This window comes from Silurus aristotelis (assembly GCF_946808225.1).
Source record: "Silurus aristotelis genome assembly, chromosome: 6".
In the NCBI taxonomy this organism is placed as follows: Eukaryota; Metazoa; Chordata; class Actinopteri; order Siluriformes; family Siluridae; genus Silurus; species Silurus aristotelis.
The window spans coordinates 17,170,534-17,196,378 of record NC_139579.1 but is presented as its reverse complement, the minus strand read 5'-3'; the positions used below and the strand labels follow the sequence as shown (position 1 = coordinate 17,196,378).

The window sequence follows — 25,845 nt, the reverse complement described above, 5'->3', positions numbered from 1 at the left end:
TGCCTGTCGTCATCATTCAGCGACCAAATTCAGTGTGGGATGTCACGTGACTTCCACAGCGTCAAAGCCCGTCCGCTGAGTCATAACGTGTTAGGTGGCTGAAGTTCCTCACGGATGGGTGTGTTTGAGTTAGACAATCTGCTCAAACACACCAGGGCAAATGCTGTAAGATGTTAATGAACTGGGATTAATTTCACTATTAAATTCACACCTATTTACTCCTGAAACAGCCGAGGAAACGTCCAAAATGAGTCAACTGTGTTTCTGAAATCATCTGAAATAAACAATTAAATAAATATTCTGAAATACATCTGAAATAACATTTTCTACTGCACACTTTATTACATGATTTTATTGTAGCTTTTTTTTTTGCATTAAATAACTCCGTTAAGTTAAACACAACAGTTAAAATAAATATGTGAACAATATTTTAGATTGTGTTAATCGGATTTCAAGATAAAATTGTGTTCATGAGCCTTTATTTTGGAACATCCGGCTTGCAACACACCGGAACTCAATCAATCCCAGTCTTTGAGTCTGTGCTTCTACATCCTGAACATTGTAGTGTTGTGCTCAATAGCACGCATGCGCAAGGTAGCGCTTTTTAGGGGTCCGCCCTGCGGGCTGTGTCTCAAATCTCCTGCTTTCACACTAAATAGGACGCCAAATTAGAGCTTCAACTTTGTTTTAAGTTGACGTTGGTGGTGAGTTTATGCGGTTTGCGACACACGATGGTGTTGAACTGAATCTAGGCCAAATATTTATGGTCGTGTTAAGATTACGTTACATCAACTGTTCGCTTTGCTCAGTGATTATTAGACATTTTTATTAAGATGTTAACGATACAGAGAGTTGTTTTATCCTCTCGGCCAGGTAAAGAATATTGTATTTCCTAAACCATAGGCACTTAAAGTGAATCTAATGATAAAAGTATGCTGAATGTAATTTTGTTTGTGCAAAAGGGAAAAACGGACATCCGTCACCTGATAACTTCCGTGTGGAAGAGACGAGTTTGTCCACTGAGCTGAAACAGGGACAGGTTCTTATCAGGACCTTGTATCTGTCTGTTGACCCCTACATGGTGAGGACATGTCTCTTCATGTTTATTCATAACCATGTGTAATCAGGGGTATGGATTACTGTGCATATTAAATTGTGTGTGTGTGTGTGTATATATATATATATATTATATAAAAAATAATATATATATATATATATATATATATATATATATATATATATATATATATATATATACATACACACACACACACACACACACACACACACACAGAGTATATTTAGTGGTCCCCTGGAACTCGCGGGGGTTACCAGCAAATTCCAAACAATTTTCCGAGTAGCGCGTTCCGAACTGCGAATTATCGGGGGTTGACTGTGTATACACACCAATCAGGCATAACATTATGAGCACCTGCCTAATATTGTGTTTTTCCCCAAACAGTCCTGACTCGTCGAGCATTAACAGCATTAACTTCTCCATCTGTTGGTTTGGACCACACTGGCCAGCCTTTGTGTATCATGCGTTAACTTCTTCCCCACATGCATCAATGAGCCTGTCACTGGTTTCCCTCCTGTTTTTCCCTTGGACCACTTTCAGTAGATACTGAACAATGCAGACCGGGAACAGCGCACAAGTGCTGCAGGTTTGGAGATGCCCTGACCCAGTCGTCTAGCCGTCACAATCTGGCCCTTGTCAAACTCAATTAAATCTTTAGGCTTTTCCTGCTTCTAACACATTAAATTAAAGGACAAAATGTTCACTTGCTGCCTGATTTATCCACCTACTAACAGGTGTCATGATGAAGAGATAATCAGTGTTATTCATTTCACCGGTCATAATAATATAATGACATTATTTTATGCCTGATCGGTGAAGTTTGTGTAAAATACATGTAGAATGAATATTTTATATCTACCCCAATCTACTCACAGGGTCTAAACAGTCTTTAGCTCTATGGCATTATGTAGGAGTTTATTTTTCTTAAGTTATATAAAAAAGATTCATACCTACATGCAATGAACATTATGAATTATTGTGGATATAAATTAAGAAGATTACACAGGGCCCCACAAAAGTGACATTATATACAGTGAGGAAAATAAGTATTTGAACACCCTGCTATTTTGCAAGTTCTCCCACTTAGAAATCATGGAGGGGTCTGAAATTGTCATCGTAGGTGCATGCCCACTGTGAGAGACATAATCTAAAAAAAAAATCCAGAAATCACAATGTATGATTTTTTTAACTATTTATTTGTATGACAGCTGCAAATAAGTATTTGAACACCTGAGAAAGTCAATGTTAATATTTGGTACAGTAGCCTTTGTTTGCAATTACAGAGGTCAAACGTTTCCTGTAGTTTTTCACCAGGTTTGCACACACTGCAGGAGGGATTTTGGCCCACTCCTCCACACAGATCTTCTCTAGATCAGTCAGGTTTCTGGCCTGTCGCTAAGAAACAAAGTTTGAGCTCCCTCCAAAGATTCTCTATTGGGTTTAGGTCTGGAGACTGGCTAGGCCACGCCAGAACCTTGATATGCTTCTTACAGAGCCACTCCTTGGTTATCCTGGCTGTGTGCTTCAGGTCATTGTCATGTTGGAAGACCCAGCCTCGACCCATCTTCAATGCTCTAACTGAGGGAAGGAGGTTGTTCCCCAAAATCTCGCAATACATGGCCCCGGTCATCCTTTCCTTAATACAGTGCAGTCACCCTGTCCCATGTGCAGAAAAACACCCCCAAAGCATGATGCTACCACCCCCATGCTTCACAGTAGGGATGGTGTTCTTGGGATGGTACTCATCATTCTTCTTCCTCCAAACACGTTTAGTGGAATTATGACCCAAAAGTTCTATTTTGGTCTCATCTGACCACATGACTTTCTCCCATGACTCCTCTGGGTCATTCAAATGGTCATTGGCAAACTTAAGACGTGCCTGGACATGTGCTGGTTTAAGCAGGGGAACCTTCCGTGGCATGCATGATTTCAAACCATGACGTCTTAGTGTATTACCAACAGTAACCTTGGAAACGGTGGTCCCAGTTCTTTTCAGGTCATTGACCAGCTCCTCCCGTGTAGTTCTGGGCTGATTTCTCACCTTCCTTAGGATCATTGAGACCCCACGAAGGTGAGATCTTGCATGGAGCCCCAGTCTGAGGGAGATTGACAGTCATGTTTAGCTTCTTCCATTTTCTAATGATTGCTCCAACAGTGGACCTTTTTTCACCAAGCTGCTTGGCAATTTCCCCGTAGCCCTTTCCAGCCTTGTGGAGGTGTACAATTTTGTCTCTAGTGTCTTTGGACAGCTCTTTGGTCTTGGCCATGTTAGTAGTTGGATTCTTACTGATTGTATGGGGTGGACAGATGTCTTTATGCAGCTAACGACCTCAAACAGGTGCATCTAATTTAGGATAATAAATGTAGTGGAGGTGGACATTTTAAAGGCAGACTAACAGGTCTTTAAGGGTCAGAATTCTAGCTGATAGACAGGTGTTCAAATACTTATTTACAGCTGTATCATACAAATAAATAGTTTAAAAATCATATATTGTGATTTCTGGATTTTTTTTTAGATAATGTCTCTCCCAGTGGACATGCACCTACGATGACAATTTCAGACCCCTCCATGATTTCTAAGTGGGAGAACTTGCAAAATAGCAGGGTGTTCAAATACTTATTTTCCTTACTGTACTAGTCCTTTTACTGTGTGCAAAAGTTTTAGGCAGGTGTTATGCTGTAAAGTAGGAATGGTTTAAAAAAACTGAAGTGAAGTTTATATTTATTAATGAACAAGATATTAAATGAAAGAAGTAGACAAAAAAAATATGAAAGAAGAAAATAATTAGAAAAAAGTAAATGAACAGAAGATAAATCCAAATAAATTAAATCTTTGGTCTGGCCACCCTTTGCCTGCAAAACAGCATAGATTTTTTTCGGTACACCTGCACACAGTTTAGAAAGAGCTCAGAGGGTATGTTTGTTCCGACACCTTGGAGAAGTAACCGTAGATCTTTTGTAAATGTAGGACTCCTTGTTCTTTTCTACGCGGATGATGGTTCTTAACGACATTGGCAGCAGGTAGCTGTCCTGCTGCAGAATAAATCTGTGGCCAATCAGACACCTCTTTGATGGTATTGCATGATGGATAAGTTGGATGATGATGGTTGGCATGATGGATTATTTTGATGACATGTCCAGCGTTGTCGCATGAACGATGATACGGGTGCTGACTATCTGCAACCATGGAGGCTGGAGGAGTGTGTCGATGGAGGTGGGGTTGGTGTGGTGGAGGCCAGCAAGAATGCAGAACTGACTGTCGGTGACATTGTCACCTCCTTTAACTGGCGCTGGCAAACCCATGATGTGGTTCATGGTAGCTGTGTACAGAAGGTATTTCTTAGTGTCACAACATGCATTACAAGACGTGTGTTATATGTGAAACCGCATGACACACTTGTTTCTCGCAGATTGACCCGACAATGGTTGATGGCCACTTGTCATATGTTCTGGGTGCAGTAGGTATGCCTGGACTCACTGCTCTGCTCGGTGTTCGAGAGAAAGGCCATGTGACCCCCGGGGCTGGACAGACCATGGTAGTCAGTGGAGCATGTGGAGCTTGTGGATCACTCGCTGGACAGGTTGTTTCCATGATCTTGCCTAATTTGATGTGTTAATTTGCTGATGTGTGCGATTTGAATGTAGCGATGGGCTGTTAGATTGGCAGATTGGACGGCTGTGAAAGAGTGGTTGGGATCTGTGGATCTGATAAGAAATGCCACACCCTGGAATCACAGCTCGGATTTACAGCAGCTGTGAATTATAAAAAAGGGGACATCTCAGCAGCATTGAGAGACAGTTGTCCCAATGGAGTGGACATTTACTTTGACAATGTTGGAGGTCCTATTACCGACACAGTCATATCACAGGTAAGCCTTCATTATTTACTATTTATGTACCATGTACTTCATTATGTACTATATATATTATATATACATATAAAAACACATTTCTGACACTACAGTTATTAAGACTTCAACTATCTGATATTATTGCCACCTTGTTTAATTGTGTAACTTTATTGCTTCACTCTGAAAGCATAAACAATACTATTAGTATGTAGTTTATATATTATATATGCTCCAATCTGCTCACATGACCCAAACAGTCTTTAGCTGTATGGCATTATTTAAGTATATAAGCATAGAAAATGCTTATGGTTTTTTACTTCCCATTTTCTTTTTGCCAATCTGCTTTTCCCCCCATCCTAACATTGCAGCAAATGATAACATTATGTAGAGAAACCCTTTAAATTCACTCACACATTATACAGAAATATTTTTTTGGACACATGACTGAGATTTGTGTGTGCTTTTTAAATTTCTAATTCCACATTTAGTCCCTATTTGCTGTTATTATAACCTCCACTCCTCTGGGTAGCTGTTCCACTAGATGTTGGAGTGTTGTTTTGGACATTTGTGCTTATTTAGCTGCAAGAGTGTTAATAAAGTCAGTTTAAATTTCAGTTGCTTCTCTTTCAGCTCTATCACTTACTGTTTAAGGTAGAGGTTACAGCATGTAGATAAAGTGTGTACAATTGTGTGTCTGTTTTCTCACACCGGTAGTGGTGGTTGTGTTAAGGAGCTTTTACTTATCTCTAATCTGTGTTGTAGATGAACAGTGGTGCTCATGTGATCCTGTGCGGGGAGATCTCTCAATACAATAAAGACTTGCCTTACCCGACTCCACTGAGCAAGGAGACTCAAGAAGCTCTGAGTTGCAAAAATATCACCAGGTACCAACCTAGATAATGCTAACTCATAGCCATTAATTAGTATTAAAGTATTGGACCAAAGATCTTGCAATCATACCAAGCGAAAAAATGTGTAAATATTAGTTAAAACTATTTTTCTGCTTCCTTCTTCATGCGTCATTCTAATAACAGGAACGTGTTTGCTTCATTTACATTTAGGGAGAGATTTATGGTTCTAAACTACATGGATAAACATAAAGAAGGAATGGAACTACTGAGTCAGTGGGTGAAGACTGGCCAAATTAAAGTAAGAAGGCTGACTTTGTAAAGCAACATTAATTACTGGCAAATATTTACACACAAGGGTAATGTGCAAGTGCTGCAGAATTGATTCTTCCAGTTTCATTTGACTTCAGGTTTTGGAAACTGTAACAAACGGAATAGAAAACATGGGAGGTAAGATCCAAATCTGATAAAAATTTTTAAAAATTACCTTCTTACATTATTATTATTCAACTTTTTTTTTTTTTTTTTTTTTTTTTACAATTGCAGTGGCTTTTTGCTCCATGATGACTGGAGGCAACATTGGGAAGCAAGTTGTGAAAATATCAGCCTGAGTCACACTCCTGGTGCCACACTTCTGGCTTCTTCCCTCCCCCTTTCGTGTCTACAAGTGTATATAACTAGTGCCTTAAAAAAGGTTCAGGCAACCGTGATGCCATAAATAAAGAAAAATTTCTAAGGACAAACAGCATTGTCATCAATTGCATACTTCTAATACTCACTGGTCAATCACTTTCTCACCTAAAACTTTCTTTTCGGCTTCTCCCGTTAGGGGTCGCCACAGCGGATCCTCCGCACGTTTGATTTGGCACATGTTTTACGCTGGATGCCCTTCCTAACGCAACCCTCCCCAATTTATCCGGGCTTGGGACCGGCACTAAGAGTGGCTGGGGATGGTTCCCTGACCGGTATTCGAACCCGGGTCGCAGCGGTGGGAGCGCTGCATCTTAACCACTAGACCACCAGGGGACCTATCACTTTCTCACCTATTAGTGTGTAATTTAAGTTTCCACTACTTGAGGGAATAGTGGTGTTAAATAGGCTTTAACACCACTGTACTAAAAAAGAAATAAATCTATTAATTGTTTTATGCATATTAATTATAAGTATATTATTTAAATATTCAAATACTCACTTTACAACCGCAAAAAATATTTATTTGAATGCACCTGCAACCAAAAAATAATCTATTTAAAACCGTTCACATTTTTGATCATCAAGAGCCATTAAGTGATTATGATCCCAAAAGACTTAAACTGACCAATAATTACTCATACACAGATCAACAAAAACACATACATGAAAATATATACCACAAGCAAATTTACCACAGCATGAACAATGAAGTACTTTCTTTTTTTCTTTTTACATTTTTGTGGATTACACATTCAACATGAACAACCCAGCCATTAGGGGGGCACAAGCCAGTGCACTCTTAGTGCCGGTCCCAAGCCCGGGTAAATGGGGAGGGTTGCGTTAGGAAGGGCATCCAGCGTAAAACATGTGCCAAATCAAATATGCGGATCACAAATGAGAATTTCATACCGGATCGGTCGAGGCCCGGGTTAACAACGACCGCCACAGGTATCGTTAGCCGACAGGGTACCGGTGGAAATTGGGCTACTGTTGGCCGAAGGAGGAGAAGGAGAGGAGGAAGGCGTCTACAGAGACGGCAGGAAAAGGAGCAGTGTAGGAGAGTAGAGGTTCGGGTTGGTACTTTAAATGTTGGTACTATGACGGGTAAAGGGAGAGAGATAGCTGATATGATGGAGAGGAGAAAGGTAGATGTGTTGTGTGTTCAGGAGACCAAGTGGAAAGGGAGTAAGGCCAGGAACATTGGAGGTGGGTTTAAACTGTTTTATCATGGTGTGGATGGGAAGAGAAATGGTGTAGGGGTGATTCTGAAAGAAGCATACAGTAAGAGTGTAGTGGAGGTGAAGAGAGTTTCTGATAGGGTGATGATCGTGAAGGTGGAAGTTGAAGGGATGATGATAAATGTCATCAGTGCCTATGCTCCACAAGTTGGCTGTGAGATGGAGGAGAAAGAAAGATTCTGGAGTGAATTAGATGAAGTGGTAGATGGTGTACCTAGGAAAGAACGATTGGTGATTGGGGCAGACTTTAATGGGCATGTAGGTGAAGGGAACAGAGGTGATGAGGAGGTGATGGGTAGGTATGGTTGTAAGGAGAGGAATGTGGAAGGGCAGATGGTGGTAAATTTTGCTAAAAGGATGGAAATGGCAGTGGTGAACACGTATTTTAAGAAGAAGGAGGATCATAGGGTGACGTATAAGAGTGGAGGAAGGTGCACACAGGTGGATTATCTTCTGTGTAGGAGATGCAACCTGAAGGAGATTGGAGACTGTAAGGTGTTGGCAGGGGACAGTGTAGCTAGACAGCATCGGATGGTGGTCTGTAGGATGGTTTTGGAGGCGAAGAAGAAGAGGAGGAAAGTAAGGTTTGAAAGAAGAATAAGATGGTGGAAACTGAAGGAGGAAGAGTGTAGTGTGAGGTTCAGGGAAGAGGTCAGACAGGGGCTTGGTGGTGGTGAAGAGGTGCCGGATGATTGGGCAACTACTGCAGGAGTGATGAGGGAGGCAGATAGAAAAGTACTTGGTGTGACATCTGGAAATAGAAAGCAAGACAAGGAGACGTGGTGGTGGAATGAGGAAGTGCAGGAGAGCATTAGGGGAAAGAGATTGGCAAAACAGAAGTGGGATCGACAGAGTGATGAGAAGAGTAGGCAGGAGTACAAGGAGATGCGGCAGCAGGTTAAAAGGGATGTGGCGAAAGCCAAGAAAAAGGCATATGAGGAGCTGTATAAGAGGTTGGACACTAAGGAAGGAGAAAAGGATTTATACCGATTGGCCAGGCAGAGGGACCGAGCTGGGAAGGATGTACTGCAAGTTAGAGCAATAAAGGATGGAGAGGGAAATGTGTTGACTAGTGAGGAGAGTGTGTTGAGAAGATGGAGGGAGTATTTTGAGCAGCTGATGAATGAGGAAAATCAGAGAGAGAGAAGGTTGGAGGATGTGGAGTTGGTGAAGCAGGATGTAGATAGGATTAGTAAGGAGGAAGTGAGAGCAGCGATTAAGAGGATGAAGAATGGAAAGTCGGTTGGACCAGATGACATACCGGTAGAAGCGTTTAGATGTTTAGGAGAGATGGCAGTGGAGTTTTTAACCAGATTGTTTAACAGGATTCTGGAAGGGGAGAGGATGCCTGAGGAATGGAGAAGGAGTGTGCTGGTACCGATCTTTAAGCATAAGGGAGATGTGCAGACCTGCAGTAACTACAGGGGAATTAAGTTGATCAGTCACACCATGAAGTTATGGGAAAGAGTAGTGGAAGCCAGGCTGAGAGAAGAGGTGACCATCTGTGAGCAACAGTATGGTTTCATGCCGAGGAAGAGCACCACAGATGCCTTATTTGCTTTGAGGATGTTGATGGAGAAGTATAGAGAAGGACAGAAGGAGCTGCATTGTGTATTTGTGGATTTAGAGAAAGCGTACGACAGGGTGCCGAGAGAGGAGTTGTGGTATTGTATGAGGAAGTCAGGTGTGTCAGAGAAGTATGTGAGGGTGGTGCAGGACATGTATGAGGACAGTGTGACGGCAGTAAAGTGTGCAGTAGGTACGACAGACTGGTTCAGGGTGAAGGTTGGACTGCATCAAGGATCGGCCCTGAGCCCTTTCCTGTTTGCAGTGGTGATGGACAGGTTGACGGACGAGGTCAGACAGGAGTCTCCCTGGACTATGATGTTTGCAGATGATATTGTGATTTGTGGTGAGAGTAGAGAGCAGGTTGAGAAGAGCCTGGAGAGGTGGAGATATGCGCTGGAGAGAAGGGGAATGAAAGTCAGTAGGAGTAAGACAGAGTACATGTGTGTGAATGAAAGGGAGGGCAGTGGAGTGATGCGGTTGCAGGGAGAAGAGGTGGAGAAGGTGGAGGAGTTCAGGTACCTGGGGTCAACAGTGCAAAGTAATGGAGAGTGTGTTAGGGAAGTAAAGAAAAGAGTGCAGGCAGGGTGGAGTGGGTGGAGAAGAGTGACAGGAGTGATTTGTGATAGAAGAGTATCTGCAAGAATGAAAGGGAAAGTTTATAGGACTGTGGTGAGACCTGCGATGTTGTATGGATTAGAGACAGTGGCATTGAGTAAAAAACAGGAGGTGGAGCTGGAGGTAACAGAGCTGAAGATGTTGAGGTTTTCGTTTGGAGTGACGAGGATGGACAAGATTAGAAATGAGTTTATTAGAGGGACAGCACATGTAGGATGTTTTGGTGACAAGGTGAGGGAGGCGAGATTGAGATGGTTTGGACATGTGCAGAGGAGGGACATGATTTATATTGGTAGAAAAATGCTGAAGATGGAGCCACCAGGTAGGAGGAAAAGAGGAAGGCCAAGGAGGAGGTTCATGGATGTGGTGAGGGAAGACATGCAGGTAGTTGGTGTAAAAGAGGCAGATATAGAGGACAGGGTGGTATGGAGACGGATGATCCGCTGTGGCGACCCCTAATGGGAGCAGCCGAAAGAAGAAGAAGAAGAAGAAGACACATTCAACATGAACGCTATACCATTCTCTTTTTCTCTCGTGTTGCTTGATCCAGGTGCAGAATGAGGAAAAAAAAAAACTCTTGGAACTTCAGTGTATACACACACTGATGATTGTCTTTTCCTGCAACTTGATCACACAAAGCTATACATTCAGTTTCTCTTCACACTCACTAAACCAGTGTTATTTATTTAGTGAGATTTAGTGAGCTCTCTTTCCAGTGCAATACAGTACACTAAATGAAGCATATAGTGTTGTGATCTGTACAGACGCTAGCATACAGCACAGGCGCTCATGTAACTTCTCCATAGAAGAGACTCTGTCCTTTGCTAGTCTAATATTAAATATATCTCATGAGGTTATTCTGTATACGCCTTCACACATTGTCTGAAATAGACAAAACAACCACTCAGCATGTTCTACAAAAATTGTAATGGGATCTGATTGGAGCAGAAGCCGCAAGAACTCTCTTTATGTTGCATGTTAGGTTTTTGGATTCACAGGTGCAACATAGGGTGCAGCATAATCCATTAAATCTGTTTATAGCAAAATTGATATCAGTCTTCAGATACCAATTTAGGCATGTTGTGGGCATCTTTTACTTCTTTTTATTTTATTTAAACCAGAGAGAGAGTGTGTCACTGTTTTTACTCCAGTTCACACTTAAGTGTTTTGTTTGAACCTGCCCACAACGTTTTCTACTAAATTTAGTTGGTCTTTTGAAAAACATAAAATAACAAAAAGCCTATGTTAAACCACTGTAGCCCTGACCAGGCAGTTACTAAGAGTAAACGAATAAAAGCTCAAAAGCATGAAAATGAAAAACATCAAACTGGCAAGACTTTTTCTTAGCATTACATTTCTGAGGCACATCTCTACTCCAAATGCCATGTGAACCTTTCTGGCCTCAAATGAAAAAATATTATCAGTGTTGTGTCTGTACATTTAGAACCTAAAATCAAAATAATAACTGAATAATCTGGTACATGAAGGTATGGAACTAAACAGGACAGATAAATACTTCAACAACCACATGCCAACGTATATTACCAAGTAGCAGAACTAAAGCTAGCTACTGTCAGGATCTTTTTTTTTTTAAATTAAACTATTGCTCTCTTAATGAAACAAATTATATTGCCAGTGGTGGCAAATCAATAGTGCAGTTCAAAGAGTCTCAGTGCTTATCTACAAATATGGATTTTGTGTAATTGATCCCATTATTAAATCTGGCATTCATGAAAGCAATTCACAACATCCAGTTGCACTGCTGAAACTCTTCTAACTAATCTACCAAATATATATATATATCAATGTTAAACTAAAATGGTCTGCTCTGCTCTGTCCAGTCCCAATCCCTAATCCAGTGATTGTGTAGAAAGAGGGAACAATTTGGCACATAAATATGTATAACAGTAAAACCTTTAAAATTGTGTTGGGGAAAAAAAAAAACCCTGTCCGGTTTTTGCTGTCATAGCTGCGAGTTACTCCTCTTAGATAGATTTGGAGCTGGTCCTCTCCAGACTTTGTAGATGAGCAGCAGACCCATTAGCAGAGCCCAGGTACGCACCGGAGACAGGAAGAAAGCCATCAGGCCGTAGGTCTCCAGCAGGAAGTAGCAGGAATATGCCTGCCAGATGAAAAGAATCAGCATGCCCACGTGTACAGCCAGAGTCCCCAAGCGGGATCCCGGCCTGCAGAGGTGAGAGTGAAAGGAGCAGCCGACGAAGCGCTGGTGCAAACTCCAGCAGAGGTAGCATGTCAGGGGCATGTTGAAGAATATTAACTGTAGATGATCATAAAGAAAAACAAAAGCCATAAGATTAAGACTGTGTCTCCTAAAGCGCAGGTTCTGGGACATGTACTTCCTGTCTTACACATTTTAGTGTTTCTCTTTTTCTAAGACACCCACTTTAAATCATCAAGAGATATTCATGGCTGATTTATTTAAAAAGCAGAAGAAAAACTACATTTTAAAGTAAGTTTTAACCACTTAACCAGTTTACCAGACTTAAGCAGGAACGACTTTTAAAGCCAAGCACCCTAAAAATCTTTTTTTTAAATCCTTAAATATCACTGTAAATGGTAAGAGTCAAAAAATAATCTAGCTCTATGTACCATAAGGGGGAGTGTACCACAACAACACTGAGAAGTATAGTTATGGAGGGGAAATCATAGAAGTTAAAAATCAAAAGCCTTTGGAAAAAAAATTATAATAATAAAAAAAGCTTTGCCACCTCACAACTCCTGGTTCCCAGGTTTGATGTGTGTCTTGTGTCTAAACATGTTTTTGTTTTCCTCCTACATCCCAAACATTCATTTAGGTAGACTGGTAAATGAAAAATTCTCTCTAGGAGTACATAAGTGTATGTCCATGATGCCTTGCTATAGAATTTCATCAGTCAGTGTTCCTGAGATCCACAATAAAGTGAATCAAGATGCGAACAAACGCACAACTAAACCACACACCAAATACACGACACACAGTCTCGAATACCTGAATGTTTATGCAAGAGGGAAAATCTTCTGAATTCACGAATGCTGTTGTTGGCCCCAAATAAATTGTAATATATAGATTATTAACGGCTGCTAAAAATGTGAGACAGTCACCAAATATTACAAGAATGATGTGTATTATAAATCAATGCCCCATCGTTTCATCCACCCGTTTTTAACCTTCTTACTTGGTTGCCTTTTTAAAACTCGTACCTGCAATATACCCACAACATAGGTCAGACTGCCCTGAAGAAAATGGCCGTCCACGAACACACCGAAAGCAAAACAAGCTCCATGGTGTCCATCAATCACCTCCCCAATAAACCATGGACCTGTGAAAGACCAGGTAAAGCAGGTTCACTCCAGAAACTAACACAAAACAATATAAGCATATGGCAGATTGTGAATGTGTTGAGGCAATACAAAAAAGTGTATATAGCCTCAGTGATGTGAAAATGTGCAGTATCTACTTATGTACCGAAGTTACCCCATTTGCAACAATTGTCCGGTAAATAGATATTTTTACAGTGATTCCAAGCCTGTGCTTCTTAAATTAAATTCAGGAAATTCTTAAATCTGATTGGCCAGAAGGTGCTGATATAATACTTTCATAACCACACCAGTTCTGACAAAAATGCTGGCTAATTCAAATTGCAGGTTTATATGAATGTGCTTGTTTGTTACTATGGTAACAGCTGATTCACATGGACTTTGCAGATGCTCCACATAATACAAGAGCTTTTAGCAGATTAAATATACATGGTCTCTTTTAACAAGAAAAATGGATCGTTGTCTTAATTGTAAGGCTTCTGTAAGGCAACACTTATATAACATTTATGGTCCTGCGTGTCTCTGGGTGTTGTGTAACAGTTAGGTGTTATGTAACAGTCTATAAGAAGAGGCTTCAGGTCAGTGGAGATTGTACTTTCTGTTTTTGAAAACATAACAGCTTTATCTCAAACTTTGACAGAGAGAAAAGAATAGAGGGTGGTGAGGGATGGACTGTTTATAGCAGTTATAAGTGAAAACAGGAACCAAGTTGTTTCATGAATTGAGGGGCACAAAACCTAAATGAAGGATGATTTTTGGTTCTTCACAAATGTGTTAACCCTGCTACTCTGTTTACTAAACTCTAACACCCTCCCTTCACACATTTATTCTTACTCTTCTGATGTCTGTTTATGCAAGTATGGCTCAGGTCAAGCCTCTGAATTTATGTTGTAGTGACAAAACCTGATGTCATGGCTTTTTCTTTCTGAGCTAAGTAAGAAGCTTCTAATACTATTCCCATTTTCTAATATTCTAACACTCCACTCCAAGCTTTTTAATGAAGCACATAAACAGATCCATCAAATAAATAAGTGTAAATATAATATAAAAATTGGATTAACTTACCTAGTGCTGTACACAGATTAAACAGCAGCAAGGTGTAGTAGAAAGTGTTGATGTTGCTGACAAGATGTAAGGAGAAAAACGCTTGAGAGAGCAGCCCTGAAAAGACACGGTGTATGTGGCATGGTATTCACTGTAAATCACACTAAAGATTCGTTTCTTTTTTTTTTTGCCATATTTCCCACTGAGACGCACCTCGGGCAGCGGGCATCTGCTTGAATCTGAAGACAACAAGGACGCCCACGTTTAGCAACACGACAGCTACAAAAAGGATCCGTGCCTAAGAACACACACAGATATCCACAGTATGTCAATAACATAAAATAACATGCTATATTGGATATATATTTGTGTGAATGTATTTGGTACTTTATTTCATCTACATATCGAGCTTTATTACATGCTTTTTTTTTTTAGCAAAAAAATAACTTTCACTGTTGTGCAACAGTGCCACAACTTTGTAGTTTTAAAACTTTGTATCAACTTCCCAATTTGAGGTATAAAATGTCTATTCATGCGCTTTTCCCAGCTGAACATTGACCACAAAGTCTCCATCTTGTGACTGGCCACTTAAATGTGTAGTCTATGTAAATTGTGTAGCTTTTAATGGCCCCCACTCCATCATGTCTCTATTTCTGACTTGCTGAGGAACAGATCGAAAAGATTCAAGAAGAATTTACCTTATTTGTTCCTTAAAACAGTACATTTCCCCAGTTGAAACATTTGATAGGGCTACTGTGTTCTTTTGTGAATAATATATGGGTTTATGAGACTTGTAAATCATTGCATTCTATTTTTATTTACATTTAACTAAGCAGCCCAACTTTTTTGGGACCTTTTTTGTGTCTTTATTATTATTATTATTATTTTTACCAGTATGTAGTGATCGGTCAGGAGGATGAATGACTGTAGGAAGCCAAAGCTGGGTGTGAGGTCCTCCTGCATAGTAAAAAGCTGCTCTTTCACCTTGGTCTGACCTGCCAAATTCTGGGCACACATAAGGACACACACAGAGGAAGGTAGTGAGTTGCAAACCACAAAGACAAAAGAAATGTGACTGAAGTGCTGGATATGTGTTTTTGAATTCCTCACATTTAACTGATATTTGAGTTCATTCTTAACAAAGCTTACTCACTCACTCACACGCGTTTCCCTCAACGCTAGACACAGCAAAAAATAATGCAGAATAATGTACAGCAATTGATCTATTGTCTAATTCCACTGTCATGTGTTAACACTATAATAATTAATTATAAACTTTCTTTCAAACAGATGATTACAAGATTTTGTGTAATGTATTCATGTCTTTGATCAGGGTGTCTGATGTTCTTTTGGTTTTACATTATTAGAGATTAAGGTTTTTTTTTTTTTTTTTTTTAAATAGTGCTTTATTCACTGTTCTCTTCACCATGAATTCAGCACAATAAATACATTCCGAATATCAAGCCATAATTCAGGCAACAAAACTGTGAATCTTAGTTACAATATAATGATAAACTGACACAGAAGGATTTAAAATGCTTGATTAAATATACACTATATGGACAAAAGTTTGTGGACACCATAACCTGTGATTTTTAAACATCCCACGAATCCACTTCCTACTGCTATTATAACAATCTTCACTCTTCTGGGAAGATGTTCCACTAGATTTTGGAGTGTGCTTTTGGAGATTTGTGCTCATTCAGCCATAAGGGCATTTGTCGAGTCAGGAACTTGATGGTGGGTGAGCAAGCCTGGGGTGCTATCAGTCTTCCAATTCATCCCAAAGGTGTTAAATAGGGTTGAGGTCAGATCTCTATATGAAGTCACTCAAGATCTTCCATTATAAACCGTGTAAACCATATCTTCATGGAGCTCACTGTGCACAGAGGTGTTGTCAAGCTGGAACTTGTTTGGGTCTCCTAGTTCAAGTGAAGGGAAAATGTAATGCTACAGCCTTTAAAAATATCCTATACAAATGTGTGCCTTCAACTGTGTGGTAACAGTTTGAGGAAGAACCACATATGGCTGAAAAAGTCAGATGTCCCTATACTTTTGTCTATATAGTGCATTTTCCCAAAGCTGCCCGACCTTAAACTTACCTCTGCTTTGACAGTAATTGTATGCAGTCCAGTGGAGTAGATATTAGGATCCCAATGCAGCACATACAGAGGCCCTCCTACAGACTCTGCTTTCCCCAGGACCTCACCATCCACACTCACATGCACCGCTGTAACTGGAGCTTGTGAAAAGACCAGGATCCTGCAGCACACAGAAGCAAAAACAACTATCACCACTAATTGCTGTCGAACAATCCACCCCTACCATTAAACTAACAAGGAACTCTAACAAGCAAGCTGCACTGTAAAGTTAAAGTCAATTAATGTATGCAACAGAACAGTGTATATATTGTGAAAGGATGATGATGGGCAGCATTAATGCTTAAAGACTTGAGAAGACACACACAGAAGGGACACCTGATGTGTGTAGAACTATAGATGCGACCCAGAGGTTCCACTCCTGGATGCAGATACTGAGCATCTTTCGGGTTGGTGATTACCACTGCTGGCCAGTCCTCAAATGTCAGATCTGAGAAACTCAATAGGTCGTGGTCAAATGCCAGGATTCTGTATCTGAGGACAGGAATAAGGCAGAGGTCTAACTTAAAAAAAATTCAATACTGTATATAATATACCAGTAAACTGTCTGATATACAGGTACATTTCTTTGTACTGCTAATGTTTAAAATGTATGCATGCAGTTCCAGATATATTTTAAATAAATTGAAAATGAGCTTAATATTAAAGCACTTGTACTTATATCGTATCACTTCTGTGGTAAGAGCTAATTTTAGGAATTGCTCTACATAAGTCCATGAAATGGATTAAAAAGTAGTTTTTTAACACTAGAAAAAAAAATTCTACTGAAGTCCCCCGATTGCCATAAAGAAAAGAAATGTAATTTATGCTAATTACATGTACTTTACAGCACAATGAAATTTTTTGTTTGCATATCCCATGATGTTAGGAAACCATGTAACAGTGTCCCTGGAGCACAGAGGGTTAAGGGCCTTGCTCCAGGGCCTAAAGCTGGCAGCTTAGCTATACCAAGGCTTGAAACCTCTACCTTCCGATACATAACCCAGAGCATTAACCACTGAGCTACCACCTTTCCAGTAAGTTCTAATGTACTTAAAGTGTAGGTATGGTATGCAGTAAATTACTTAGTTCTTGGCAGACAGATTTTAACACTATTTTTCCATACTGATGAATCTCTTTGTATGCTTTGATCAGTATATATATATATATATATATATATATATATATATATATATATATATATATATATATATATATATATATATACACACATATATATATACACACATATATATATATATATATACATACATATACACACACACACACACACACACACACACACACACACATATATATACATTATTTATATATATATATATATATATATATATATATATATATATATATATATATATATATATATATATATATATATATATATATATATATATATATACACATATATATATATATACACATATATATATATATATACATACATATACACACACACACACACACACACACACACATATACATATATACACACACACCTCGGTTATTAAGTCACGGTTCCGTTCTGTTCTGTTTTTTATTAACACAGATTATCATATTTAACATTTGTGATCATTAACATTTAAACTTTTTATATTTTTAATACAATTTTAAATAAAATTACTACTTGGTTAAATAATATATAAAATAATATTTTATAATATTTTATAAAAATAAAATAGAATAAATTAAATTAATGCAATACAAAATGTTATTATATTAAATTGAGTAATTCATTGAATTGTCACAAATTAAAGAAGATTGATTAAAATTTTATTATGGAAATATTAAATAATTTACATTTTACCCCTTTTGGATAACGTTAGCGCTATGGGATTCTTTAGCATTAATGTTTGCATGCACAAAACGTTTTTCTTTTTTTTTTATTTAAAAAATAAAAATTTTCTTTCGTTGTGTATGTTTAATAAAAAAAATTAAATAAAATAATGAAATAAAAAGGCACTCAAAGTGCGAGGCAGAGACTAAACAAACTTGCAGTCCGCCACCTAATACGTTCCTGAGGAAACTCTAGAGTAGTTTAACAAATTTTAACTATGTTCCGAACATAAAAAGGATTGCAGACTGAACCGAAAGCCCTGTACCGAATACGTTCTGATATGAATACGTGTACCGTTATACCCCTAATATATATACATTTTATATCTATATATTTAAATACCAACTCTGTGTGGTGTCAGGAATCTTGTTTGACAAAATAAATCCTGTGTTTATGCTAATATATGACAATTTCTTATTTTGCTCCAGGTTTGTCCCTTTTAGCAGTCACCACTGCCGTACTAATAAGGTGTAGCCTGTGCAGCCTTGCTCTGTTCAAATAAACAAGATCGAACACAGTAAAATGTATACAAGTGCTTTTTTTTTTATTTTATTTTTTATTGTGTTATAATATTGTAGTTAGAAACCAGAAAAAAAAATCAGCAGATGGTCCTACATTTTTCTTTTATTACAATTTTGTATGACGGGTTGCTGTGAATCAGGAACTCGGATTTACACAAGAAACTAATGGTGGTATTTGTTTGCTAGTGTGAACATTAAATAAAAATAATAACCGAAAAAAAAAAATGCCTGGAATCTAAAACCATATCGTGTAGGACCTGAGGAAACACGGATGCAGTCTTAATACATTGTGCAATGTTTTGTAACGTTCAATATAAAGTGATTGGCAGGTACATGATTTAGAAACTTATCTGATATGAACACAAGGCAGCAGAAACAGACAAGACATAAGGGATAATAAATCAATTGCTGTACAGTATATGTCTCAATTTTCTCCTGTGTTAGTAGAGAATGGTCCATCTGGATCTGTGCGTGTGTGTGTGTTTTCACACAGCCCTGCTGGTCTTACCTGCGATTTTCCATCCAGTCTGCTAGCTCCAGCTCCAGTGTTCCTGTAGAGTGTCTGCTGTGGAGGACAGGCATCAGACCCCTGAGCGTATGAAGATGCCCACACAGGTATGCCACTGCCTTGCTGCAAACATGCACTATAACAGTTAGCTTACACATTCTTGGCTGATCTGCAAAAGCACATTTCCTATAATGCAAGTTCACTCATACAGAAAATCAGCAGTTCCTAACCTCATCAGGGCTCTGAGTCCAGGTGAAGATGAGATGACAGTAGACGTTGTGTAGTGTCCAAACCAGATGGTCTGATTGCTGCTCTGACTCTCCTGCTTAAATTTAGCCAGTATATCACTTTGACTCTGTGGACCAGATAATCATCCAAAATCAGACAAATGAAGCTGGCATACATATGTATTTCAAAGCCACCACAAACCTACTTGATTAAGTATTCCAAAGAAGTTGTAGGGACGCTTGGGCCCAGGAGTGAGGGTGGCATCAGCACAGATAAATGAATAGTTCCCAAAGGAAGTGCTGTGTACATAGTGGAAGGATCCAAGCTTCTGGTTGGCAGAATACTTCCTAAACAACAAATCGAAGAATTTCTTACTGTATGGTAAACTGCTCAGAAAATTAGATGCACTGATGGAATCTTATACCACAGCGCTTTCAAATTCTCAAATCTGATTGGCCAGACAGTGATAAATTTTCAAAACAGAACATCTCAGACTATAGCTTGTACTTTTATTCAAAACACAGGTGGATAATTTACCTTAAGTATCAGCTAATACCCATTTTTTAGATCTCAAAAGCTTTAAATAATGTAAATAATTTGAATTGTTTAAAAACGTTTATTAAAAAAAGCAGTGTAATATAATATGATAATTATTTGGAAAAGCGTTCTATGAGCAGATCTTTTTAAACATTTTTTGGACAGAGACTCTGGCATCAAGTGCTTTGTAACTGTAGGTGGTAATGTTTACATCCTTCATGACGAGGTTAAAAAAAAAAAAAAAAAAAAAAGAGAGAAGCTGTTGAGGAAGAGACTCTTTATGGCTTCTATAGCATAAGTGATTAAAAGAATTCAAATCGTTTCGGATACAAATGGATACAAAGTTTTTTTATTTATAAAAAAAAACATTTAATAATTGCTATGGCATATGAAAAACATGCTGTTATGGGCAAACAATCAGCCATATGGTGGTAACAGTTTGTGGATACCTGATCATCAGACCCACATGTGCTCATTCAGCAACAAGATAGAAATCAGGAATAATAAAATTTTTCCTTTTATTTTTTTTTATTTTTATTTTATTATTATTTATTTATTTATAAAAATTGTTTTCAATCTGTTGTTAAGGAAACCTGGGGTGCAATCGGCTATCAAGTTTATACCAAAAGTGGGGTTGCGGTCAGGGCTCGGCACTCGAATTTCCTCCAAATCAACTTTGTTAAATTATGTCTTCATGCACATTGATCTATACATGTGCATGGTCATGCTGGAAAATGTTTGGCATGTCTTAGGATTTCAGATCACTTGTTTACTTTACTTTTTACTTTGTGGCAACACTTTCAGGAAGACCCATGTACAGTATAGGTTGGGTGTCTACAAACTTTCAGCCATATAGTGTATCATAGCACTTGATTGTTCATCATTTTCTCTATAACAAACCTTACTCTGCTGTTCCTCCCACTCAGCCCATATTAAGAACATTCACTTGGCCATTTTGAATTCTAACTAAATAAGCCTGTAAATATGACACATAATTGTAATTGATCAGGGTATGCTCATGTTATAAATAACAGCATGAAAAAGCATTTCAGTAAACCAGTGTAAAGCTGCTTATTAGCTGCAATAATCAGAATGTTTGCACAGACCTGTAATAATTGTTTACGCTATCCGGAGATATAATGTTCATGGTATCTGAGGGGAAAAAAAAAAAGAAGACCGGGTTTAGAGTACATTTTCAATAAAGCAAAGAAAAAAGATGGTAAGCCACTGGACTAATGAGAGCTCTTTCGTAGAACCTTGTAATGCAATACTAATTACCGTAATTTCCAGACTATAAAACGCACCCTTATATAAGCCACTGAATTTGACAAAGATTTTTATTTTTTAAATAAATAAGCCGCACCTGTCTATAAGCCGCAGGCTTAGTTCTACACTGGAACTAATGACCTTTACACAGGCTTTAATGAAAGACACTAAATGCAATATGTTGCGCTTCCTTTAGGAGCATAGCAGTATTTTGGGAATAGCATGTCACTGCATTCTTCCGCTATTACTGTGTGTGTGCAAGACTGAGGATTATGTCCTTATTATTTTCTGATGCTCATTTCTAAGTTTCTTTGACTAACCAGTAACGCTGTTGCCAAGAAAAAAAAAAAAGCATGAGTTTTGGAAACCTGTCTGTGCTTATGTGATTTCTGTTGCAACTGGAGTTAGCGAGCTCTCCCTTTCCCAGACTCAACGCGTTACAACGGCTTGTATCTAAACAGTAGCCGACCAAAGTAAGTCATTGTTCACTGTCTTCCTCCTTCCTTTCACTACAGTGGTACCTTGATCTACGAGTGCATTAATGTGCGAGTTTTCCGAGGTACGAGCGGTCACTCGGTCGATTTTTTTGCTTTGTTACGCGAGCAAAAAATTGAGGTACGAGCTCGAGACGCCACTGCTGGATGGCGAAGCGAAGCCAGAAAGCGAAGATTGTGACGATAATTAGGATAAGTAAAGTAGGAAATGTAAAAATTGTAATGTTTAGGGATACGTAGTGTACAGGAGTGATAAAACTAGTTTTCCCTCCGCCTCCGCTTATTGCCTCTACCCCCCCTCTACACACACACACACACACACACACACACACACACACACACACACACACACACACACACCCACCCCCCCCCCCCCGGCGTTTTCGTTAGCTCAAGTCGTCTCATCTCCAAGGAAAATACACTGAATAAAACTTTATTATATCTTTACATACTCTTTCTATTATGTTTCTATACAAGATTTGTTATTTAAAAATGTTTTTTTTTTATTTAATAACATGAAACATAAAAACAGGGTGTCATTTTGAGGGTTGGAACGGATTAATGCTATTTTAAGTATTTTCAATATGGAAAACTGTTTTGATGTGCGAGCAAATTGAGATACGAGCTCGTCCACGGAACGAATTAAACTCGTAGGTCAAGGTACCACTGTATTTTTCTGAGGAGTTTTTCTTTTGTCATCATCGTGCACCACCGGTGGAAGTTTTTTCTCCCGAAGCCGTGCAGCTCAGAACACAGGTAAAGTGCGTTTTTTCGTTTCATTGGTATAATGTTATGTCGCTCAGTTTTTTGGCTTGGTTTGTAAAAACTGGGAAAAACCCAGGAAAAATTCAGAAAAAGCCGATTTGTTGTTTAAGCCGCGGGGTTCAAAACGTGGGAAAAAAGTAGCGGCTTATAGTCCGAAAAATACAGTACAAGGTCTGTGGGTAAATGATCGGTATTGATACAGGCATGCCTATTGGTATTAGAGCTAAGCTCATGAGGGTGGTCACTAAATGCAAAGTCTTTATTAAACTGTTAACATGTTCAAGAGAACAAAACCCCCGAATGTTTTTAAATATAGTAAAACTATATGAACTACATCATGTTCTACAACTCATGCTCATAACTTCTAGAAAAAAATCTAGAAAACAAATTTCAATACTAAGAGCCAATGGGTATTCATCCCATACAATAATGAACAAACTGACATTTGTATACTTTGTGGATGCAAGCAGAAGTGATTAAATGTTATATGAAAAACATTGCTCTAACTGCAATCGAATGTAGGTTCTACAGTATGTTTCAGCCCTCATTCAAACAATGTAAAAAAAAAAGTACAAGATTATTAATTTTTTTTTATTATTCAAACTTTTCTCATTACTTAGCACATAGCAGCAGTCTAAACATCAGTAAGATCAGTGTTCATTATTGTATAACAAAAAAAGGCAAAAAATATATTCTCACCATGGTTTCCACGAATGTCTATCCATTTTGTCTGTTCCAGCACTCGAGATTTCTTTAGGACGTTGTGATAGGCCTGCCACTCGACCTCGTACTGTAGAGAGCCAACTTTATCCTCCGTCTTTGCATCTGTTAAGTCCCCTGGTAAATATTAAGTAAAAGGTATTAATGCACCAGATCCGAACTAATGTCACAAGTCACAACCAAAATCCTTGTCAGACTGTGTAAAATCATCTCACCTGTAGCAAGTACAAGAGCCGGTTTAATGACTTCAATAGTGTCTGTACAGAACTTTTCGAAGTCCGGGATGCGCCTTGGATCGTGAAAGCGGCTTATATGAATGTCTGATATCTGAACACAGCATCATCGAACAGAGATTTATTATACAATACTATGCATGTAAAATAATTTAACAATTATAAACAAGAAGGATATCTCAGAAGCTTTGATTTAGCCATCTATTGGTCTGGAGACCAGTTCCCACTGTTTACAGTTCTGCAGGCTACATAGTTACAATTGAAACTTATAGATCAAATAATATTACAGAAATACTTCTATAAATCACTAAGCCCATAGCCAGCAAGATTCTTTAAAAAAAAATCTTTCATCAACTAATTTATTTAGGATGCTTTTTCTGATAGTAGTATCAAGACACTTGTCCTCAAGGTCAACTTATTGTACAAAAAAAAAACACAGATGTAGGTGTATTTTAGAATTTAAAGTACCCTTAGGTGTGAAATGTGCAAATAATTATGTGGGTGTGTGTCAAGTCGATTCAAGCCAATTGGCTTTTGTGGTCATTTCAACCATATACTACTTGTAATAAATCAGGGGGCTACATGAACACAGAACTAATGAAGTGCATGTGTGCAAAGAGCAAAAGTCCACAGTTACTAAAACAGGACAACAGGCACAGTAAAGGTAATGCACAGTAAAGTATTGCCTTTATTCCAAAGAAATGTCACCGAGTATACATTTGTAGTGTGGATGAACTAGATAAAGTGGTATATAAAACAGGTTGTGCAGGGGTGTGTGTGTGTGTGTGTGTGTTGCCCTGTGAGTCTTGTATTTCCCTGTATTCTGGATAACCTCCGGATCCAAACTGACCCAACCAGGTCAAAGTGAAAGACAAAGTAAAGTTGAATGAATAAATGAAAAAACCAGGAAATACTCAGGTGCTAAACTTTACTCGTCCAGACTCACCTGCACAAACCAGAAGATGTTCTTCAGCTCCGCGTCTGGAAACGGCGCCTCGCCTTTCTTCTTGACGTGCTCGCCGTCTGACTGCGCCAAACTCCGTTTAGGATGCCAGCTAGTGTCGTAGCTGTCTAACACCCAGGAAGTGAAACACGCCATCACCAAACCGACAACAACCAGCACACCGGCCAACCGGAGCATCCTGACCGGAGCGCGAGCACACTCAAACCCTGTCCTATAAATCACTGCTAACACTGACCATGGCCGCGCTCAGCATACTGCTTTATATAACAACCTACACCTCATCAAATCATAATAATCCCAGGCTGAACGGTGGCGGTGAGAGGATCGGATCAAAGCATGCGATAGTGGCAGTAATCGTGCTGTCATCACCGCTCACAGCTCACACTTCCGCCTTTCTGGAGTTTTTAGCTCAGCCCACAGACCGGCGCGCGCGCAGGCCAGACATTTCACCCTGCATCATCACTTCCGCACAGCGGAAATCCTGCTCAGGGAACGCTGAGGTTACAGCAGTCACCACTTTATTATTCCTCAACATAATTTATTTATTTTTTTATTTTTTTATTTTTTTTTTTTTACAAAAATTGAAATGCAAATTTGATTAAAAAAATATAAACCTTTCATTTAATCATATATATATTATTTACTAATAGCAATATTAATATATACGAATAATATTAAATATTGAAAGTTTAAATATATATATATATATATATATATATATATATATATATATATATATATATATATATATATATATATATATATATATATATATATTTATTTATTTTTTCTTCTTTTTTTATAATAAATATTTTTGTATTACAATTTAATTGATATGGAAATAAAATGTGAATACTAATGAGATCAAAATATAGACACTTTTTAAATAATTATATACAGCGGAGTAGATAAGCATTAATAAGTAATATATAAAATATTTTATATATTAAATTGAATGTATTTGATATTTTTGAATTGAATGTATTTGATGTGTTTTTACTAAATATTTTTATAATCACAATTATGTTCAGTTAGATCTACAAGTAAGCATGTCTAGTGCAGAGATAACCATATTAGGGCCTGCAGACCAAAGTTGGCCTGTGGTGACCTTTGATTTGGCCTTTAGAATAGACAAAAATGAATTAATGTCATTTGTAAAAGATTTGAAAAATAAGGACCTCTCTTTAGAGGTCACTGCATAGCTGTATCTGGCATTGAACTCTATTGTACAGTTAACTGGATTGTTTCTCATTGTAATATTAGTTTCACTGAACTAGAACTTAATAGAATTTTAAAAGTAAAACAGCATTATTTGAGCAGATTACAAAGTACATTTTTCTAGTTATTTATTTAATTTTAAAT

General features: G+C 38.3%; 2 protein-coding genes across 4 annotated transcripts; one reads left to right on the top strand and one right to left on the bottom strand.

Moving 5' to 3' along the window:
• Positions 1 to 63: 63 nt before the first annotated feature.
• Positions 64 to 15,052, top strand: ptgr2 (prostaglandin reductase 2). The gene is made up of 12 exons (XM_083543750.1): positions 64 to 873; positions 963 to 1,081; positions 4,220 to 4,411; positions 4,489 to 4,659; positions 4,738 to 4,947; positions 5,692 to 5,813; positions 5,991 to 6,078; positions 6,188 to 6,227; positions 6,324 to 6,558; positions 6,801 to 7,209; positions 10,371 to 12,384; positions 12,477 to 15,052. Exons 1-9 carry the CDS (start codon positions 834 to 836, stop codon positions 6,386 to 6,388), a joined length of 1,047 nt encoding a protein of 348 aa, XP_083399876.1. The 5' UTR covers positions 64 to 833; the 3' UTR covers positions 6,389 to 6,558; positions 6,801 to 7,209; positions 10,371 to 12,384; positions 12,477 to 15,052.
• Positions 6,344 to 24,985, bottom strand: tmem62 (transmembrane protein 62). 3 transcript variants are annotated; one of them, XR_014533990.1, is made up of 16 exons: positions 24,466 to 24,985; positions 23,502 to 23,613; positions 23,266 to 23,403; positions 21,148 to 21,193; positions 19,710 to 19,851; positions 19,507 to 19,631; positions 19,277 to 19,399; positions 16,732 to 16,887; positions 16,357 to 16,516; positions 15,146 to 15,259; positions 14,468 to 14,552; positions 14,276 to 14,371; positions 13,094 to 13,212; positions 11,838 to 12,170; positions 6,821 to 6,909; positions 6,344 to 6,575 (listed from the first exon to the last, which is right to left on the bottom strand). XR_014533990.1 is itself a non-coding variant. In XM_083543669.1 (14 exons), exons 1-14 carry the CDS (start codon positions 24,658 to 24,660, stop codon positions 11,856 to 11,858), a joined length of 1,926 nt encoding a protein of 641 aa, XP_083399795.1. In that variant the 5' UTR covers positions 24,661 to 24,985; the 3' UTR covers positions 11,296 to 11,855. The 3 variants fall into 3 exon arrangements, 2 of the variants coding, with proteins under 2 accessions (XP_083399795.1, XP_083399796.1); XM_083543669.1 differs by lacking the exons at positions 6,344 to 6,575; positions 6,821 to 6,909 and having other exon boundaries at positions 11,296 to 12,170; XM_083543670.1 differs by lacking the exons at positions 6,344 to 6,575; positions 6,821 to 6,909; positions 13,094 to 13,212 and having other exon boundaries at positions 11,296 to 12,170.
• Positions 24,986 to 25,845: the final 860 nt, after the last annotated feature.